At 47.0% G+C, this 20,720-nt stretch overlaps 1 protein-coding gene across 3 annotated transcripts in view; it reads left to right on the forward strand.

Annotated features, from left to right (window-relative positions):
- The window catches only part of FEZ1 (fasciculation and elongation protein zeta 1), a 123,215-nt gene extending 112,426 nt beyond the window's left edge, over positions 1-10,789 (forward strand). For all 3 annotated transcript variants that reach the window (XM_084782219.1, XM_084782218.1, XM_084782217.1), the window contains 3 exons: positions 1,101-1,176; positions 7,838-7,903; positions 10,407-10,789. In XM_084782219.1, coding sequence (XP_084638345.1) covers positions 1,101-1,176; positions 7,838-7,903; positions 10,407-10,423 — 159 coding nt within the window. In that variant the 3' untranslated portion in view covers positions 10,424-10,789. The remainder of the gene's footprint in view (positions 1-1,100; positions 1,177-7,837; positions 7,904-10,406) is intronic.
- The last annotated feature ends 9,931 nt before the right edge of the window (positions 10,790-20,720 follow it).

Here is a 20,720-nt window from a genome sequence, read left to right on the forward strand (position 1 = left end):
AACAAGCAATCCCATGTCAAACTTTATAGAGAAAAGAGAGACAGAGACAGAATAAGGTGGGTAAGGGTTCAAGAGAGAATACTCAATATCCTTTAAGGAACTGCATAAGGATCTCCTCCTGGGCCCTGCTTCTTAAAGGGCCATAGTGCATCCCAGTACCATGATCTTGGGGATCAAGGCTTTGTATATAGACCTTTGGAAGACACATTACCTCCAAACTATGGCATCTGTGATGCAACTTGCAGTTCTGGGTATTAAGGCAGAGTTCAACAACTCCGCCCGTTATGTGCTGTGACCTGTTGTTGCTAGGCCCTCAAGGGGCTATGGTGAGAAGTCCTGGGCTTCCCCGCATAGAGTACAAAATCAAATGGACTTGGCAGTGTGTGCACTGACAACTCTGAAACTGTGGAATAAGTCATCATAAAGTATATGGTTGGGTCTGAATTCTAAGTGTTAGAATTGTAGACTGCTGCCTGGAAAGACTAGGAACATCTAAGCAGCCCTTCCTGTTCCGGGGAGAACTGAGGACCAGCGTCACAGGGCAGCCTTGTACTGACAGCCTCAGTGACAGGGCCCACACTACAATTCTAGACCTGTTGATCTTGTGCTTAGTGCCTTGGGCTCCTTTGGAACCTGAGAAGAGTTTTCTGGCCTAGTGGTCTCTTCGATGCTCACTGGCTGGGTACCTTGGGGCTTGCTTTGTTGTAGGAGGGAGCCAATCTGACAGTCAAGATCTTGGGTTTGACAAAAGAGAAATAATTTCTTCTCAAACTGCACTCTGAAAATTAAACCTTTACCCACTGCCCCAGCTACCATCCAGGAGGAGAAACCCTCCCCAGGATTTTGAGAAGCAAAAAGACTTTAGCAGATTAAGAACGTAGACATTGGGATAGTGGAAGTTTTCCCCCACTGGATACGGGAAAGCCTACGTTAGAGAAGGACATGAGGAGGCAGAGGAAGGTTCTGTGGTAGTGGTATATGGTGGCTGTGAGTGCTACCCAGCACATGAAGAAAAGCATGGTCCCTGTGCCAGTTGCCCACTGTGCCTCCACCCAGGAAGGACCACGTCTCAGGCTCTGCATGCTGTTTTGTCTTGGCAGTATCTGAACACAGTCATCCCTTATGAGAAGAAATCCTCTCCTCCTTCAGTGGAAGACCTGCAGATGCTGACAAACAGTGAGTTCCTCGTCCTCAGCCCCGGGGCCTTGCATGACATCCCTCCTTGCCTCTGCACCTCTGGTTCGCGGTTCCCAGATTCCTCTAGGATGGCTTTACATCGGACAAAATTTCTCCACGTACTGTATCCTCTTGAACACGGCAAATTTAAAATGCTCTGCTGTGGTCCCCAGGTTGGGGAGGCACTAGATGGGTGGGGAAGAGTTTTCTGTTTTCCCTGCAGCTCCCTAGACTTTGCCTTCCCTACCCGGACCATCCACACTTGGGTCCCCTGGAGCAGAGAGCTCTGTGGACCCTGCTGTACTTTTTTTTTTTTAACAGAGACTACTCTTTTTTATTTTTTAAAGATGTATTTATTTATTATTAATACAGAAGGAGTACCATATCTCATTATAGATGGTTGTGAGCCACCACGTGGTTGCTGGGAATTGAACTCAGGGCCTTTGGAAGAGCAGACAGTGTCCTTAACCTCTGAGCCGTTTCTCCAGCGCCCCCTGCTGTACTTTTAATGTGCAGCAAGGCCTTTTGGGAAGAGCGAGGCTGCTGGGAAAGAATGGAGTCTAGTTTTCCTTCCAGGAAGTGGCTGCCTCTTCTTCCCGTTAGCTGGCAGAATCCCGTAGGCAGAATCCATCTACCTGTGGATGTGTGAGGCAGTAACAACCCCCGAAAGGCCAGCTTCAGATAACAGTGCCCGCTAGGCTTTCTTAGGGGAAAACTTCTAGACTGAGACTTGGTGACATGCTCAGTGGATTAGAAAGAAATCCGATTTTTCCTTCCTTCCTTCCTTCTTTCTTTCTTTTTGTTTTTTGTTTTTGTTTGTTTGTTTGTTTGTTTGTTTTGGTTTGGTTTTCTGAGACAGGGTTTCACTTTATAACCTTGGCTGTCCTGGACTCACTTTTGTAGCCCAGACTGGCCTTGAATTCACAGCGATCCACTTATCTCTGCCTCCAGAGTCTGGGATTAAAGGTGTGCACCACCACGCCTGGTGAAATTCCATTTTTCCAGGCATCTAGGTGTGTCGAATGACAGCTCACAAGGCTGCTGGGTGCACTGTGGCTGCTCTGGAGAGGATGGGCCCGAGGGATATAGGTATTGCTGGAGGAAGGGGGGGGGCTTCTGATCTTCAGATATTCCCCACCACCACCACACACCATCCCCACATTAAGGGTGAAGAAATGCTTCCTTTTTTATCTGTCTAGAGAACAAAAGCAGGGTGTGCTGCAAACAGATCTTGCCAACATCCATAGACACCACGTCCTTGAGAATCAGGAATTTTAACTTCAAAGTACAGGCATCTGCTCAGATCTTTATATTTGCATAAATATGCACTGAGATTTGATTTTCACTACTATGGACTGAACCTAGGGAACTGGTGCTTGCTACCCCAGAGCTATGCACTCTGCCTCTTAACTTTTGAGACATTAGTAGCCCAGGCTGGCCTGGACTCATTATGTAACCCAGGTGGCTTCAAATTGGCTATCCTCCTGCCTCAGCCTCTGGGATTACAAGCTTGTACTATCAGGCTCGGCTTTTATTTTAAATTTTATGTGTCCGAATGTTTTACCTGCATGCATGTATGTGCACCACTTGCATATCTGGTGCCCATGGAGGTCAGAAGAAGGTATTAGATGCCCTTGAGTTGGTGTTACAGTCAGTTGTGAGCTGCGCTGATGTTGGTGCTGGGAACTGAATCTGGGTCCTCTGCAAGAGCTGCAAGTACTCTTAACCACTGAGCCGTCTCTCCAGCTACCTTTGTTGGTTTGGTTTGCAGCAGAGTCTCTCTATTTAGCCCTGGCTATCCTGGAACTCACAGAGATCCACCTGCCTCTGCCTCCTGAGTGCTGAAATTAAGGGTGTGTGCTACCATGGCCTGCCTTTTTTTTTTTTTTTTTTGAGACCTATTTCTTTTTTCCTTTCCTTTTTTTTTTTTTTGTTTCTTTTTCCTTTCCTTTCTTTATTTCTTCCTTCCTTTCTTTTTTCTTTCTTCTTCCTCCTTTTTTTCTTTTTGGGATATGTTCTCAATATACAGCTCAAGCCAGATAATGAACTCCATTGGCCTAACCAGTCTCCTGAGTTTTGGGATTATAGGTGCAGGCAATATGCCCAGCCATAGGTTCTATCCGCCTATCTATTTATCTATCTATCTATCTTGGTTTTTCAAGACCAGGTTTCTCTGTGTAGCCTTGGATGTCCTAGACTCGCTTAGTAGCCCAGGCTGACCTCAAACTCACAGAGATACACCTGCCTTTGGCTCCTGAGTGCTGGGATTAAAGGCATGTGCCATAGTGCCTGGCTAGGCTTTGTTTTTTAATTAATTACGTTTTTTTTTGTTTTTTGCTTTTTGTTTTTCCGAGATAGGGTTTATCTGTGTAATAGAGCCCTGGCTGTCCTGGACTCTCTTTGTAGACCAAGCTGGGCTCGAACTCACAGAGATCTGCCTGCCTCTGACTCCGCCTTCCAATTGCTGGGATTAAATGCATGTGCCACCACCTACTGGCAAAATTCTGCCTGCATGTGTGCCTTCCCGCCAGAAGAGGGCAGTAGATCTCATTACAGATGCTTGAGAGCAACCAAGTTGTTGCTGGGAATTGAACTCAGGACCTCTGGAAGAGTAGACAGTGTTCTTAAACTCTGAGCCACCTGTCCAGCCCATGCTTAATTAATTAATTATAAAGATTTCTTATTAGTTTATGTGTATGAGTATTTTTGCTCACATCTGAGTGTACCACATGTACAATGCAGAGGTCAGAAGAGAACCCTATGGAATTTGAGTTACAGGAAGTTGTGAGTTGCCTTAAGGGTACTGGAAACCCAGCCTGGGTCTTCTACAAGAGCAGCAAGTACTCTTAACCTCTTTTTGGCTCAGTGGAGAGTACTTGCACAGCATTCACAAGGTTCTGCATTCGGTGTTCAGTATCACGCCACACACACACAGACACATACCAGATCTCCTGAAACTGAAGTTTCAGATGGCTGTGAGCCAACATGTAGGTGCTGGGAATTGAACTTGAATATTCATTCTGGAAAAGTAGTCAGTACTCTTAACTGCCGAGCCATCTCTCCAGCCCAAAGTTACAAAATTTTGTAACCCAGTTTTAAAGACTTATTTTTATGTATGCATATGTGCCACATGTGTGCCGTTGCCAGAGGAGGCCACCATATATATCCCCTGGAGCTGCAGTTTCAGGTGGTTGGGAGCACGGGTGCTGGGAATGGCTGTGGTCCTCGGCCAGAACCTTACTCACCGAGCAATCAATCCCTCCAGCCCTTCTTCATCCAGTGTTTGATTTCACCAGCTAACATTGTGTTAGCATAGGCCGGGCGTGGTGGCGCACGCCTTTAATCCCAGCACTCGGGAGGCAGAGGCAGGCGGATCGCTGTGAGTTCGAGGCCAGCCTGGTCTACAAAGTGAGTCCAGGACGGTCAAGGCTACACAGAGAGACCCTGTCCCGAAAAACAAAACAAACAAACAAACAAACAAAAACATTTGTTAGCATTCTTTCTCTTCTACAAGTGGACAGTTCACGGTCTAAAGTCTTACTCCTTTTAGAGTCTTACACGTCTGTCTTTCTGGATACTGATTCTCCTATAGGATATGATTCTGGATACGGATTCTCCTATAGGATATGATTCTGGATACTGATTCTCCTATAGGTTATGATTCTGGATACTGATTCTCCTATAGGTTATGATTCTGAATACTGATTCTCCTATAGGATATGATTCTGGATACTGATTCTCATATAGGTTATGTAAGTACCAACTTTTGCAGATCCTTGTATGAGTTCACGAATAATGGCTGCTCTCTGTTCTCTGTTCCTTAAATCAAGGACCCAGGCCAAAGTCTAGCTCATGTGACTGGACCATATAGATGCTTCAGTTTAGAAGCATCTAAACTGAACTCAGATACACGTTGTGTAAGTCAGGTTATTGCGTCTTTAATGCGCTCTTCTTGGAATGGCATCTGGTCTGACCAGGCTCAGTTGCAAAATACTTAACCAACTAATTGGCCTGAATTTGCATTTAAATACACCACAGAGCCAGCAGGTAAAGGCATTTGCCACCAAGCCAGGGGGCCTGAGTTCCATCTCTGAGACCACATGGTAGAAAGAGAGAACCACCTTCTTCCTTCTTCGGCACGTTTCCTCTAGCTTCTACACGCGTGCCCTGGTGTACACATCCACCCACCACAACACGTGTAATTCAAACATTTTAGATATACCCTTAAACAAATCGAAGACGCCAGGATCCCCAGCATCTAATTCAGTTGAAATGACTATCTATCCAAGAACATAAAGAAAACAAAACCCTGGTAGACTATAGGTCCAGTCTTTCCACCTGGCCATGGCTGGTGGTGAGTTATAGCATCATATTGGGTTGCATTCTTCACCTGGACCTGACTCTGTTCCAAGTTTCATTATCCAGCCTCAAAAGCAGGAGAACATGGAAGTGCATCTGGGATCCCACCTTTGTCACAGTTGCCTCCTGACTGAGGGCCCGCTGCTCTTCACGGCTCACTCTGCTTATACAAGTGAAATATGTTCATTAAGGAGAATATAAGGATCATTAGGATAGAAACATCCTCTGTGGTCTCACACTCAGAACTGCTTAGTGGTTCCATACACTGTTCTAGATTTTTCTATTTTAGGATGCATTTCTTACGAAGCTAATATATGCTCTTTGGCCTTCTTTATTGATAAGTCTGATTTAGGCATGTAAATCTCCTAGTTTCATAAGTTGGTGTAAGACTATTTAAAGAAGCTTACTGCTGAAGGAACCTACTGTTGGATGCTTCTGTTCATGTCATAAATAAGCTCAGAGACTTTTTAAAATGGAATTTTCCTTAAAGTTGACTTCAACAATGGAAGTTGTGAATATGAGATAACAGAAAGTATTCGTTTGTTTGAGGATGGAACATGGGCCTTATATTTGCTAGATCAGTGTTCCATCACTGAGTTACACTCTCACCCTAGAAAATGCAATTTTAAAACTTTTATAAAACATAATCCTTAACAGCCTATAGGCTTTAAAACTTTTCCTATTGTTTGTTTCTTGTATGAGTCAAGGAAGTATTTCAGCAAGAGCTGTGTAGGCTCCCTGAGAGACCACAGTTGTTTTTGACAGGGTTTCTCTGTGTAGCCCTGGCTGTCCTGGACTCACTTTGTACACCAGGCCGTCCTCGAACTCACGGAGATCCGCTTGCCTCTGCCTCCGGAGTGCTGGGATTAAAGGCGTGAGCCATCCTGCCCAGCTGAGCCCACAGTTCTTAAGCTCTATATAGTCTAACACTGTAATGGCCATTGCCATGACCTGCATGGCTTGGGGTTGACCTGACTTGGGTCATGAGGAAAAAAGAAAGGACAGACACACAGACAGAAAAGCTAACATTGGGTGGGCCACGTGAACTAATGGAGATGTCACGCAGAAGTCTGGAAACTCAGTGCATTAATTTTATACATCTGAATCAAGGGGGTGGGTTTATTGTATACCACTGAACAAGAGGAGTCAGGTCAGCTGATCTCTGTAGCGGAGCAGTTTCAGGTTGTAGTCAAGGGAAGGGGAAGGGGAAAAGATGTGGTTGCCAGTTCCTGCATATACTGGTTTTAGCTAAGGGTTAATGATTCATAACATCCATACTTGGGCCAGAGTAAGGCTTTGCATCCAATTATGAGCCTCACCTGGGGAAGGCTCTGTGATTTTCCTGGGTCTGAGACATCAGGGTCCTTTACCTGGCTGTACTTGTGTCAACACATTCACTCAGGACTTCATATCCTCCCAACAGGATACAACATAAAGATTTGTTAGATAAACTTCATTTGTGGCCAGTGAATTGAAGGTGAGGATTATTGCAATAATTTTTTTTTTTTTGTTTTTTTTTTTGAGACAGGGTGTCTCTGTGTAGCCTTGGCTGTCCTGGACTTAATCTGTAGACCAGGCTGGCCTCAAACTCAGAGTGATCCTCTGGCCTCTACCTCCTGAGTGCTGGAATTAAAGGCGTGTGCCACCATGCCCAGCTGCAATAACATTTTTTAAAAATGTGAGTAGAATATCCTTAAAGACAAGTTCATAGCTGGGCATGGTGGGGCACTTCCTTCATTCTAGTACTCCAAAAGGCTGGGGCTGGCTGGTCTCTGTGAATTTGAGGCCATCCTGGTCTACATGGTGAGTTCCAGGCCAGCCAGGGCTATAAAGTGAGACCCTGTCTCAAAACCCAAAACAAACAGCACAGTCCTATTAGTGATTCAGGGATTAATATTAACATTTAGGTTGACTGTATCCCAAAGCTGATTTTATCATTGTGGGCAATTGCTTCATTTATTTTTGTTAAAGATATATACTTGGTAAATGGTATGGAAATTACAGATGAGCCAAAAGGGGAGAATTGGAAGAAATCACAGGTGGGTCCACTTTGCAGAGACAACCCTGTGGCTTTCTGAGTGTATTCTCTCTCACCCCAAGACTCCTGACTTTTGACAGAGATTGTAGAGGGACTCAGCTAGGCCATACTCACTCAGCGAATGCCAGGTTTCCTCAAATCGCTTCTCTCCTGCTTAGCTAGCCTTAGAAGCAAGCTCCACCCCCTGGTAGTATCTTGGCCCATCTCTCTCTCTCTCTCTCTCTCTCTCTCTCTCTCTCTCTCTCTCTCTCTCTCCTTCTCCAGTTCTCTTCGCCATGAAGGAGGATAACGAGAAGGTGCCTACATTGCTAACGGACTACATTTTAAAAGGTGAGTGCAGCTGCCCTCCTCCCAGAACAGAAGGGTCCCCTGAGTTCCTGCCCAAGTTGTGGAGCTCAGGCGGAAACCCCCTCAGAGCACCCACACCAGGTTGACCAGGCAGTGGTCACATAGAGCACATGGGCATCATGGGAGCTTCACGGTAATGGGTGTCACGGGCAGGCCCGAGGAGATTCTGCCACGTCAGGTCACCACTGTGAGTCCTCATAAAGAACAGGACACCAACAAGGGACTTACTACGGAGAAAGTTTCTTGGCGTTTGCATCATGCCGTATTTAGTCAGGAAAAACAAAGCCTGAAAAATAAGTTAGTGCTTTCAGTACTTGAAAGGAGAATGATGTCATGATTTTTTTTTTTATTCCATTTTATGTAAGGGAGTACTGCTGGAGACCCAGGGCTCATAGATGCCAGACAAGCATCTTTCTGTTGAGCCACAGTTAATGCTGTCCTTTTTGAACATTTTATTACAGAAGTTTTCAGAGCAGGCAACAGTAAGGAGGATGGTTCTTCTCTTCCAGCCTCACTAACTCACGGCCAATCTTTTTAAAAATTCTTATTTATTTGTATGTGTCTAGCCCCTGCATGTTTGTTCGCCTTTGTGAGTACCCAAAGAGGCCAGAAGAGGGCGTCTGTTTCCTTGGGACAGGAGCTCTAGGAATTGAACCTGGCTCTTCAAGAAGAGTAGCCAGTGCTCTTAAATCCTGAGCCATCTCTCCAGCTCATGCCAGTTTTTACATTCTTATCCAGCAATATTGCTTTGAAGCAGATTTCTGTTATCATTCTTTTCACCCATAAGTATCTCAGTGTACGTTTCTAAAACCTAAGAATTGCACACAGAGACGTAATGCCACTATCACAACTAAAGAGTCAGGGCTGGGGTGGTGCTCAGCTGTAGAGTGCTTGCCTGGCAAGTATGAGGCCGTGGGGTCCATTTCCAGAATAGCAAAAAGAGAAGAGGGAAAGGTACAACGACAAAGTCAGGGACTTTGAGTGGCATTGGTGACCTAGTCACTATACAGCTCACCTTGGTTTTTTTGTTTTTGGTTTTTTGGTTTTTTATATATAGTGTTTTCAGTTTAACTACTTGCATCAGGACATGGGGGGGGGGTGTCCATACATTTTGATAATTTATCTCCTAAGTCTGCCTGTCTCTGATACCCGCCCCCCTCCCCCTTCCCCACCCTCCCAACCGCCCCTCCCAAATCTCTATCCTTTCTCTCTCTCCGTCTTATCCCCAACTCCAGCATCTCATGCAGCCCAGGCTGGCCTCAAACCCTAAATGTAGCGGAGGAAATTCTTGAAATTTCTGATCTTCTGCCTTCACCTCCCAAATGCTGGGACAGCACCATGCCTAGGCAATAATATATCTTAAACAACAACAACAACAACAACAAAACAAAAACAGAAACCCAGCCAACCAACCAACCGAACGAACAAAACAACATGCATAGCCTTTCCTTCCCTTCTTCTCCCTTCTTTTAATTTCATTGGTCAAGCTGTAGAATATCTTTGTCCTAGATTCTTCCTCATTTCAGCCCAAGGTATAATTTAATCTATTCTTTTGTTTGTTTGTTTGTTTGTTTTTGTTTTTTTTATTTTTTTGAGACAGGGTTTCTCTGTGTAGCCTTGGATGTCCTGGACTCACTTTGTAGACCAGGCGGGCCTCGAACTCACAGCGATCTGCCTGCCTCTGTCTCCCGAGTGCTGGGATTAAAGGCACCACCCGCCCGGCCTATTTAATCTATCTTTTTCTCCTTTATTGTAACTGATGGCACAAGAGGCTTGCTGAGATCCAGGCTCAGATCTTTTGCCAAACACGCATACTGGGTGGTTGTAGACTCCTGTGAGGACCCCTACACTGCCTACTTGTCTTCTTTTTGCACGTTGCTGGCCGTTGGGGACCACGCACTGTCTGGACCCGTCATTTTATGAGCTCTTGCTCCACATTCCAACAAGACTTAGAAGAGTTGCAGGTTTATGGAACCTGATTATGAAATCTCAAACTGTACTCTTTCTGCGGGGACCAGAGAGATTAAGATGAAATTTAAATAGGAAGAACTTAGGGTAAAAATGAGGAAGAACTTATGACTCCTAAAGACTTTGCAAGAATAGAAGTTTTTCGAAGAAGTTTGCAGAAATGGGTTATGTGTGGTTGGTGAGCTGAAGTGTGACCTACAGAAATGTCAGGGAATTTATAAAAGTAGTTAATATTTACTGAGCGTATTTTACAAGTCTTTCAGCAACCCCACGAGAAGCTCAGGAACACCCTGATGTGTATGTGAAGAACAAGCATGGACAGGGAAGGCATTTCCTGAAAGTCACAGAGTTAGATCCATGGGCCCTGGAAACTGCCATGCTTGATACTGTAACCGACACCTGTCATCCTCCTCTGTCCTCGGAAGGATGACTCAGGATTGATTGCCTGGTCCTGGGGAGTGGGGAGCTTCTGCTCTTCGTGATTGCGCGCATGACCTCTCTCCTCTTCTCCTTTCAGTGCTCTGTCCTACCTAACCTCACCTTTGGAGCAAGCCTCGCTGCAGGAGGTCACTGAGCAAGAAAGTCATTCCATCACTGGGATTGCATGACACCACGTAACCTCCGGCGTGTATTTAAACGTGTATAGCTTAACCTGGATTAAACATGAGCAACCTCGCGCGCGCACATGCGGGGGGGGGTCCTTTGCTGTTGGCTTCTAGTGCTAGTTACTCATTGGATGCATGATCGGGCGCAGGGCCGGTGACGCTGTGTCCTCTCCACCTGTGTTGGGGAAGGCAGGTGCCCTCACCACTCATTCTGTAGTCTGGCTCCAGCCCTCAACCCAGCTTATACTCTTAAGACTAATTTTGAAATAAACCTTCATTTAATTAATATTCTTCATGCTTTTTGGAGAGTGGTGTCCATTGGCTCTGTGTTCGGAAACCCTCTAGGGAAATGATGTCATGTGGGTCTTTGGCCATGGCAAAGATGCCTTGTGGTGGGCACTGGTGGGGTCGTGGGATGTGGTGAGGCTGCCTGTGCCACAGAAGGAGGCCATCCATGCTCTCCTAAGTTATTGCTGTTTGGCTATGCTATGTGTGGTAGTAACTAGCTGGTCTGAGGCCAGGAGGAGATAGAAAATCCCAGGGATTTGCCAGTAAGCTGCAGTGCCTCTTACTGGGGTGCCAGGTTGGATTTCAGGGCCCGTGGAGCTTAGGGGCTGGAGGGGAAGTAGTTCAGCTACTTGGGAGACTGCACCTCTTTCCTGCACTGAGCTGTGCCAGTACTCCCTGCCTGCCCTCAGGGGCCCATGGCAACAGCATCTTGTAAGGTTGCTTATCCTTACTGTAGCCCGAGGCCCAGCTGCACTAACTCCTCATGTAGTTTCTGGCATTGATAGTAGGCATCTGTCAGCCTCGACAGCCAGCAGGTGAATGCTGCCCCCTTCTATCCTGGATGCTGAGTCTGTCCTAGCATAGCCTGAATCCGTAGCCTTTCATCTTCTAGCTTGAATGATACTAACCCGGCCAGTTCCCATGCTCCTGGCTTTTAAACCACACACACACACACATACATACACACACACACACACACAGACACACAGACAGACAGACACACACACACACACACACACACACACACAGACAGACAGACACTCACACACACACACACATACATACACACACACACACACAGACAGACAGACAGACAGACACACACACACACACACACACAGCTTTATGGAGTGATCACCTGATCACCGTGTGCCCGCTACCAGCCCTATCACTTACTACCCACTGCCTCACATCACAGAAACCTAGAGTCAGAAGCAGGTACGTGCTCATGTCTTCTGGGTTTTCCAGAGGAGAAAGCCATTAAGCAGAGCTGGTCAGTCACTCGCCGGAGGCTACTTAGGAGCTAATAGCGATGGACTGACATTTAGGTCTCATCCAAGTCGCTGTTCCTTGATGCCTGGGGACATAGTGCTTGCTTACTCAACGTGAGCCACTCCATAGAAAGCCTGACAGAAGCATCAATAGAAGACTGAGTGGGTTCTTGCCACTGGTTTCCTAGGCTTCTGCTTTTCTTGAAGCAAATAAGAGGCAATCTTTGGGCAGGGGAGGAGGACAAAGGTGGAGGACCTTACTCTACCAGGGAAGCTACCAGAGCAGCACCTGTAGCCCCATCATGTACGCTCACAGCGCCAAGCTATACAGAGAACCCCCAGGCTGCCATGTAAGATGGAAGAGACAAAAATCATCAGAATCTGTGCACTGTCATGGATACTAGGTCTTTAACAACAGCAACAACAACAACAGAAGGTGACTTCAGTTTTGCAGCTCATCCGCCCTAAGGATACAAATGTCAAAGGTCACTGATGGCACGTGATCACTGGGAAGTTTAACATTTTGCCAATTGTTGGGTTTTTCATCAGTTTCAGAAAAGGGGAACTAGTGACACAACACCCACCCCCCCACCCACCCCCACCCCCCACGAAAAGCTTTTCTTCTTGCCTTGAGTTGATCAAATCTGGGTCAGCCACTTCTTTTTCCCCCAATTTATCCTGCCAGCAGGTGTCTGAAGCAGCCGGAGACAAGCTAATCAAAGCCAGTGGTGGTTAAAAATAAATCTCAAGTGTCTGGGACCCTCTCATTCCAGGAGGAGGTTATCAGGAAGGGGCGGGGGGAGGGGGCGGCGGGGAGGGGGCGGCCGGGAAGGGTGCCTTGGTTTTCTCACCTCCTTTGAGAGGGAACATGAAAGTTATCCTCCCCATCCTTCCCTCTATCCCCGAGAGTCAAGGTTTGGTGTCCAGCAGTACTGACTGCACCCAGAAGGGACACAAAAATCCCGGGCTCCAAGCCCACTTCAAACAAGCCCTCCCCATAGCTAGTGTTTACACCACGTTCTGGGAGAAATTTTGCTTGAAGCGTTCAGGCTTGCTAGAGCTCTGAATGGAGTCTGAACCAAAGGAAGGCTCAGACCGCACTAACAGGTGAAATCAATGCTCTCTCTTCTTGGCCGTCCCCTTGGCTTCTCACTCTGAAGGGCCATAACAATGTCGGCTGGACAGGAAGCCCGAATGCTGAGCTGCGTTTCAGGGTCTATCACACTCCATCACAAAACCCACACCAAGTCTAGGCTGCTGACGATCAGTAGAGGAGGGTCTCATCTCCAAGGAGCCCTCTCAGGTAGATTAGCGGTGGGAGTGGCTGGCAGGTTCCTGAACCCAACTGCATTGCTCTTAAAAGATTTCTCTAAATCTAGTCCGATCAAGTCCCAGTAGGAAAACTCACTGGGGTGCTGGAGGCCAGCCTTTAATTATGTGGAAGCACACCATGGGAGGCAGGGTGGGCATTTCGTCAACCTTCTCTGTCTGTTTTAGGGTGGGAAACGGCCACGATTCTTCGGGAAGAAAACAACATGACAAATACTTTGTTGGCCCCAAGTTTTGTAGGATGAGTTGGGATTTTTCTACAAAATTATAAAACAAGCCGGTTCCACTCTTACTGTGTCTTCAGTCAGTGGCCATTGAGAGCTGCAGGCCATCAGTGAGTAGACACAGTCCTCTACTGTAAGGTGTGTGTGTGTGTGTGTGCGTGTGTGTGTGTGTGTGTGTGTGTGTGTGTGTGATTAGCATCAAGCCAGGGCCATCCCAAGATAGACATGGCCTCCCAACTCACCTACACCCCTAGAGCCGACCAGCTGCCTTAAGATGCATTTCAACTTAAATCTTCAAATACTTGACTGAATCCATTCCTTGGGCACTGCTGAGCGCCCACATGTCCTAGGCTCTCCCAGCACAGCCTGGTCACGGAGAGCATTATAGGATCTGCGTAGGAGGTTGAAAGCTGGGGCTCCCCCAGAGTGCTGGTTTTTCCTGTTCAGAAAGCAAGAACTAGGGAGAGGAGCCTCATTTCCTGGAAGCTGGGAGAGGTGACTCTCATCCCTGAGCCAGCCTCCATGATTAGGACGCACGAGACGGGAGTAATTATATGCTACTTTTAGAGAAGAGACACTCCCATTCTTGATTATGTATTTCTTTGTGGGGCCCGAGAGGATCGTAGTCATTTGGATTTCTGTTTGAGCCTCCTCTTCTTTTGGGGAGAGGGAAGCATAGGCCGTTCTGCTGACCTGGACGGTGCTTTGCTTTTTTTTTTAATGCCTTGCTTCTTTAAAGAACAATGAGCCACCTTAGCTCATAGCCCAGCAGCCCCACCTCCTATCAGATGCATCCCCTCATGCATATTCATCCTGTTTCCAAGAGCTCAGCATGGAATATGCAAATTGGCCAGGCAGGAGCTAGTTGGCATTTCGATAATAGCTTTGTCTGGGGGAAAAAAAACACCCAGGGACACAATCTCTCCTTCTCTCTCTCTCTCTCTCTCTCTCTCTCTCTCTCTCTCTCTCTCTCTTTCCTCTCTCTCCTCTCTTGTCCTCCCTCCACTTTCAGAACTGTCCCTACTCTTGCTGCTCCCACATGTCCCAGAACAGGAAAGAACAGGAAAACTGAATCATAGGCTGGAAGAAGTGAGGGCCAGGTGTTTGTATTCCTCCAGGCCAGCTTATCTCGCGCCATGCTTTGTCCTCTCTTTCCCTGGAACAGAATCATTTTATTATCCTCCAGCACCAGTGTGGCTGGGTCTGACAGTGCCCCAGGGTCCTGGGCCAGTCCTCTGCTCTCAGCTGAGTGCCCTCTCTGTGTGGGTTACCTGTTCTATGCCAGTTTGTGCAAAAGTTCCTAGAGCTTTGTTCCTCTTCCGTCTTGTGCCCAGTGTCAGCCCCAAATGCCGCCCCAGCAACCAGGAGAGAAGTTAGCTTCCTACACAGGTCAGGGGAGGAGGCTTGGCTGTCACTGCCACGTCACTTGGACTCAGTGCACACGGCTCTCTAAATTTCATCTGTGCTGCCATCAGCAGCAAGGGGCTCTGCCCGCTCCTCCTTCCCAGGCGGTTTCTCTATGAAAGATCAGCTCCTTGACTTCCCCCTCCCAACCACCCGTACCACTCAGCAGAGATATGTAGAAAGCAATTTCCTAAGTTCAGAGGGCATGGGTGAGTGCTGAGGGAAGGCAGACGGAGGCTGCAACCAACATCTCTGAGCGCTGTCTCCTCCCCCGTGCCTGTCTTTGTAGGGCACAGGTGAGGGCACGCTCAGGGAAGCAAACACCTCCTAGGATTTCAGGGATTAAAAGTCTCCTCCCTCAGCCCTGAAGGCCTGTTCTGGTCAAGCCAAGGTTTAGGGAGGCAGATTGTCTCATATAAGGAGTGTGGGTTTGACCTTGGTCTCACTTCTTAGCTGCACTACATATTGGTTTTGGTTTTTGTTTGGTTTTTCGAACACAGGGTTTCTCTGTGTAGTCTTGGCTGTCCTGGACTCACTTTGTAGGCCAGGCTGGCCTCGAACTCACAGTAATCCACCTGCCTCTGCCTCCGGAGTGCTGGGATTAAAGGCATGTGTCACCACGCCCAAGCCTTGCACTACATATTGGGTTAAATAATTTTATTTTCAGTGCTGGGATTGAGCCCAAGGTCTCACACAGGCTACACATTTTGCTCTTGCACCAAGCCACTCACAACCTAAAAACTAATATCTATGTAGCTCTGGCTGGTCTGGAACTTGTTATGTAGAGGAAGTTGGTCTTGAATTCACAGAATATCACTGCCTCTAGGGTTGGAATTAAAGGTGTATAACACCATGCCTGGCTAAAAACTAATTTTTGGGGGGGGGGGGTTTCGAGACAGGGTTTCTCTGTGTAGCCTTGACTGTCCTGGACTCACTTTGTAGTCCAGGCTGGCCCCGAACTCACAGTGATCCGCCTAGCTCTGCCTCCCGAGTGCTGGGATTAAAGGCGTGTGCCACCACGCCCGGCTAAAAACTAATTTTTAATTAGTTTTTTGTTGTTAGTTTTTCGAGATATGGTCTCATGTAGTCCAGGCTACCCTCAAACTTCTATGTAACCAAGGCTAGCCCTGAATTACTGATGCCCCTGCCTATGCCTCCTAAGTGCTGGGATTACAGATTTAAGCAATGATGGCCAACTCTATCATATTAAATCTTGCTTGGTGAGAGGCCAGGGAGGCCTGGGGCTGAGTGTAGAACTCCTGAACCCTGGGTTTGAGGAAGAGGAGATGGACCAGTAGGCAGGAAGTTCATGTGTTCTGATTCCTCAGCAGGTTCACTCCAAGAAGAGGTGGAAGAGAAGGGTGTCAAGTCAGAGTTATTTTGAGCTTTGAGAATAGGTTCTATTTTCACTCCTAAGGGGACACGTGGAGTGACAGAGAAGGAAACAGACAAAGCAGCGCAGAGATACTCAGAGATGCTGCCAGGAGTTAGGATCCAGTGTCAGGACTGGAACAGCTAGAAACCAGGGATGAAGTCAGGACACCCCCAAGCACTCCTGTAGCAGGTGAGCCCTGGAGCCAGGCAGCATTCCTGCCTCTGTACCCTTAACTCTTCCCACCTCAGCTCTCGCTTCTAGGGTAGAGAACGGAGGGATGGGCATTCTTGGCCTTGGAAGGCAATGGGCGCTGTGAGGGGAAGGGGAGACAATACTTAGTGTGTAGACCTGAGGTTCCCAATATGCCACGGGTGAGTGGGTACACTGGCCCACAGGTCTCTGTGTGGGGGTTTGTTTATTCATCATGACTCTCGTTCAGTTGCTAACACTAACTTGGTAGGACAATGCTGAGAGCACCCAGCATTGTCAGCCCCAGGTTACGACCCGGAAGATTTTTTTGTGAGCTGAGTTTAGAAGTTGAGAATCTCAGAGGTGCCAGTAAAAGTGCAGCTCCTGGTCCAGATTCTGAAATGCTTTGATTTGCAACTCCAAAAACTCCTGCTGAGAAATCCTAAGGTGCACTCCAGCTGAGAGTCCTCAGCATAGGGTTGGAAAAGAGATGTCAAAAGCTACTAGGCCTGGAGGGAGCTGGGGAGACTCCGACAGGTGTCCCCATGTGGATACACACTCCATTTAGTCTAAAGGGGAACATAGGTTGGGGGTGTAGCTCAGCGGTTGAGCATCTGCCTGGAGATGGAGCTCAGATTCCATGCCCTGGGTGAATGTATGGATGTTTGTGGTCTTCTAGATGTTGGGAGCTGGATTGTAGTGTTCATCTAATTCCCCAGTTGGGGTGGGTATCTGTGCACTTCTTCAGGAGGCGCTAAGAATTGTTGAGCCATTGTCTACAGCACTGCAGTTTTGTGGTATCAACCAAAGGGAAGGTATCAACCAAAAGGGAACTTAGATACCATCTACCTCCTCAGTGTGCAAACCAGGACAAATGATTTTGATGGTCTCTGTGTAATAGGGGAGATTATTAGCAGAGCCCAGAGAAGCCAGTCATCCTTCCTGTCAGTGCCACCATAAGAGGCCCAGAAGATGGCATAGCTGGCCTTCAAGAAGTTTCATAGAATAAACATTTTACAATGCAATGACGTGAACAACCACTCAGAAATCCACACGAGTAACAGGTGGAGATGAGGTACATACACACCTAAGGTGAGTTCTCCAAATAAATAACATGAAAAAAAAAATCAGAAACTGAAAAGGTATAATGAGCCCCATACAACTGAAGGGAATTGTCTTAAATGGCTGATTGTAATGAGATGCACATAAATTGTAAGGCTTGTAATGAAACGAGAAAAAAAATCATATTCTTGCCTGGTAATTCTGGGTGTAATGTCTACACCTGAAATAAGTCATCTCACTGTGCGGAGTGTAATGAGATGCACATAATTTTAAAGCGTTTAATGAGATGAAAATAAATCAAACACTTGTCTTAAAATGAAAGATGTACGAAGATGCACACACCTGAAGGGCATTGTCCTAAATGGGTTCAGTTTAATGAGATGCATTTAATTTGCAAAGGGGCTAAATGGGATCGGCCCAGAGAGAGGCTGAGAAATATAAAAGCAGAAGATACACTTGAAAGTGATGTAATAAAACTTGCCTTGTTTGTGGGCTAGGAATAAGAGGCCAAGAGGCACAGAGCGTAATCCAACCAGCACTCTGTGCCAGCCTTGGTACTTATCCCCTGGTCTGTGATGCCCTGCAAAGCTGAATTATCCTTCGACTCCAGATGGATCCTGAACATAGTAGGCACCTATGAAAACTTAGTGAATGGGTGACTGGATTTGAGGTTGGAGTCTGTACGGAAAAAAGAAGGAAGGAAGATATGTAGGAAGGAACTTGAAAGAGGATCTGAAGACTCCTCTCCCTAAACCCTCCCCTGCCCCTTCCCTTCCGCGTTCCTGCTTTCCTTCGCCCTTCCCAGGTGGAACTTCTTTATATAAACTAAACCGGTCTCAATCTCTTCCATCCTCTTGCCCCTGTCTCCTAGGTGCTTAGAGTACAGGTGTGTGCATATGCCTAGCTCTGAAATGTGTTTTCTTTAACAAAACAAAAGCAAACTTATTTGTGTGGGAGGCACGTATGCCAAAGTATGGTACATGGAGGGCAGAGGACAACGTAGAAGTCTCAGTTCTCACTTTCCACCCTGTGAGGTCCAGGAATTGAACTCAGATGGTCAGGTTTGGTGGCAAGTTCCTTTACTCACTGAGCCATTTCAAGGGCCCCTGAAGTCTATTTTCCATGGACAATCTTCCTGAGGAAACACTGGTCATGGGAGCCCATTATTACCTCTCAAGGCCAGAATGGCAGGGACACATGAGCGGAGGTATCTGGGTGGGATATAGGTACAAAGTATAAGAAAAGGCAGAGCTATCTGCTTTTCCACAAATATATTCTCTCTGATATTTTGTTTACAAGGCAGAGCCCTATTGGACCATCTTGCTTTCTTATTCTTGATGGAGAAATAGGTTTTGAGAAATAGTTCCCTTCTTATAGACATCCATTTAGTTCTTCACATTTTCAATCCCAGCGCTAGAGTCTGAAATAGGAGGATGAAGAGGTAAAAGTTGCCTGTACTGCACAGTGAGTTTGGGGCTAGCCTGGTGTACATAACTAGTTCTAGTCCAGCCTGTGTTACACAGGAAGACACCACCACCACCAATAAAATAAAGCAAATTGGGCCTGGTGGTATAGGCCTGTGATTCCAGCTACTTGGAAGGATGAGGCAACAGGATCACAAAGGTGCAAGTGCAAACTCAGACTGGACACGTTATTGAGACTAAAAAAAAAAGCCAAAAATTAAACACACACACACACACACACACACACACACACACACACACACACACACACACACACAGAAAGAGAGAGAGAGAGAGAGAGAGAGAGAGAGAGAGAGAGAGAGAGAATTGGGATGTAGCTCAGTGATAGGACATTGGCCTAGCATTTTCAAGGCCCTGGGTTCAATCCCCGATACCACCAGACCAAATAGAAACACACAAAACAAAACATTCTAACCCAATTAGATATCAGACAGATATCTACGCAACCACGTAAGTACAGTCCTAGAATAGCCACAGCTCACCTCAGCCTCAGTGTTGGGCTACCACAGGAGTGGGAATGTCAGAGACACCGGTCATTCAGTTGCCCCAGTCATGCTCCTGCAGGAATGTAGGTCCCAAATTGCCTGACTTTCAGGACAGACTAGGAATCTCATTTGTTTAAATATGCAATCCTCCAATTTCTAAGTGTCGGTGCAAGAATCTTAAAAGCAACAGATCTGAGCAACACGTGTGTCTGTGAGCAGAATATTATCTCAGCATCATACTTGACCTGAGCAGCTCTTGTTGGCAACTCTGTCCCAGATGATCAGATTGTGGCTTTAACCCAGGCTGGTAGAATTCAACCCCCCCCTCCCCCCGAAGGGCTTCACTGACCACAGTTGTATCTTTGGTGTGTGGAACAGAGCCCAGGACAGAGTGAGGGTTTAACAAACATGTGCTGAAACAACAGTGAGCTCCTTAGGCTTAAGACTGAGCAGGTTGCAGGCTGTGAGTCACTGCCGTCATCTGGCCTATGTAAATCAGTAGAGGGGCTTCTGGGTCAAGGATGTCTAAATCTTCAGCAGGATTTGCAAGCCTGAAAGGGCTTTCCTGATGGACTGAGTATCACGGGCAGAAGCTAGACCGAACAGTTTCTTGGACCCTGATATCAGAGTTTAGTTTTGAGCTAAGGAAACCCATCCTCCTTTGTCCCCAGCATTCCCTTTCGGTCATTACCCACAGGGGACATTTCTTTGGCTTTGTTAGCATCTGGATTATGCAATGCGCTTGCTGCCTCCGGAGCACGCAACCAGCCACACCACAAACCCCCTTAGTTGGCAGCATGGTTGAAAAGATGGCACCCAGATGAAAAACCCTGGAGAGGAGAGCTAAGCTAGTCTAATTTCTTTGGGATGTAGTTCCTGAGGTGTGTTTTGCATCCTTGGCCTGACTTTAGGGAGTGCAGAGATGACCCCTGGGATCCCCTGGACACAGTGCCGGGCTGCACCTCCCTCCTTCCAGGTTTCAGGACTTTCCGCCTGTGGAACAAAGGAAGGTGGGCATATGAGAGTGAAGTGTAGGCCGTGGATGATAGAGTCCTAGGGCCACAGTGGGAAATACAAAGATCTGAAAGGGAGGACTGTGGTGGAAGGTAGGTCTTGACTGCAGTGCAGAAAACTGTCAGGAGAGGGCAGCACAGAGCTTCCTCTGTCTTCTCTATGGTCTGACTTAAGACACACTAAAGGCAAAGTGGACCATGTTTCCCTCCAGACAGGCTAACAAAGGTCACCCCAAGAGCCCTCTACTTTGTCCCTTCCTGAGGGAGGTCATTTCAATACGGTAGATGCTAGGCCTTCAGTTTCTGTCTGGCCCAGGGTCCCACTGAAGGCACTAGGAACCTCTAAGGCAATCACAGGAAGAGAAAATTGTGCATCAGCAG

This window comes from Acomys minous (assembly GCF_964271855.1).
Source record: "Acomys minous genome assembly, chromosome: 5".
NCBI classification, from domain to species: domain Eukaryota; kingdom Metazoa; phylum Chordata; class Mammalia; order Rodentia; family Muridae; genus Acomys; species Acomys minous.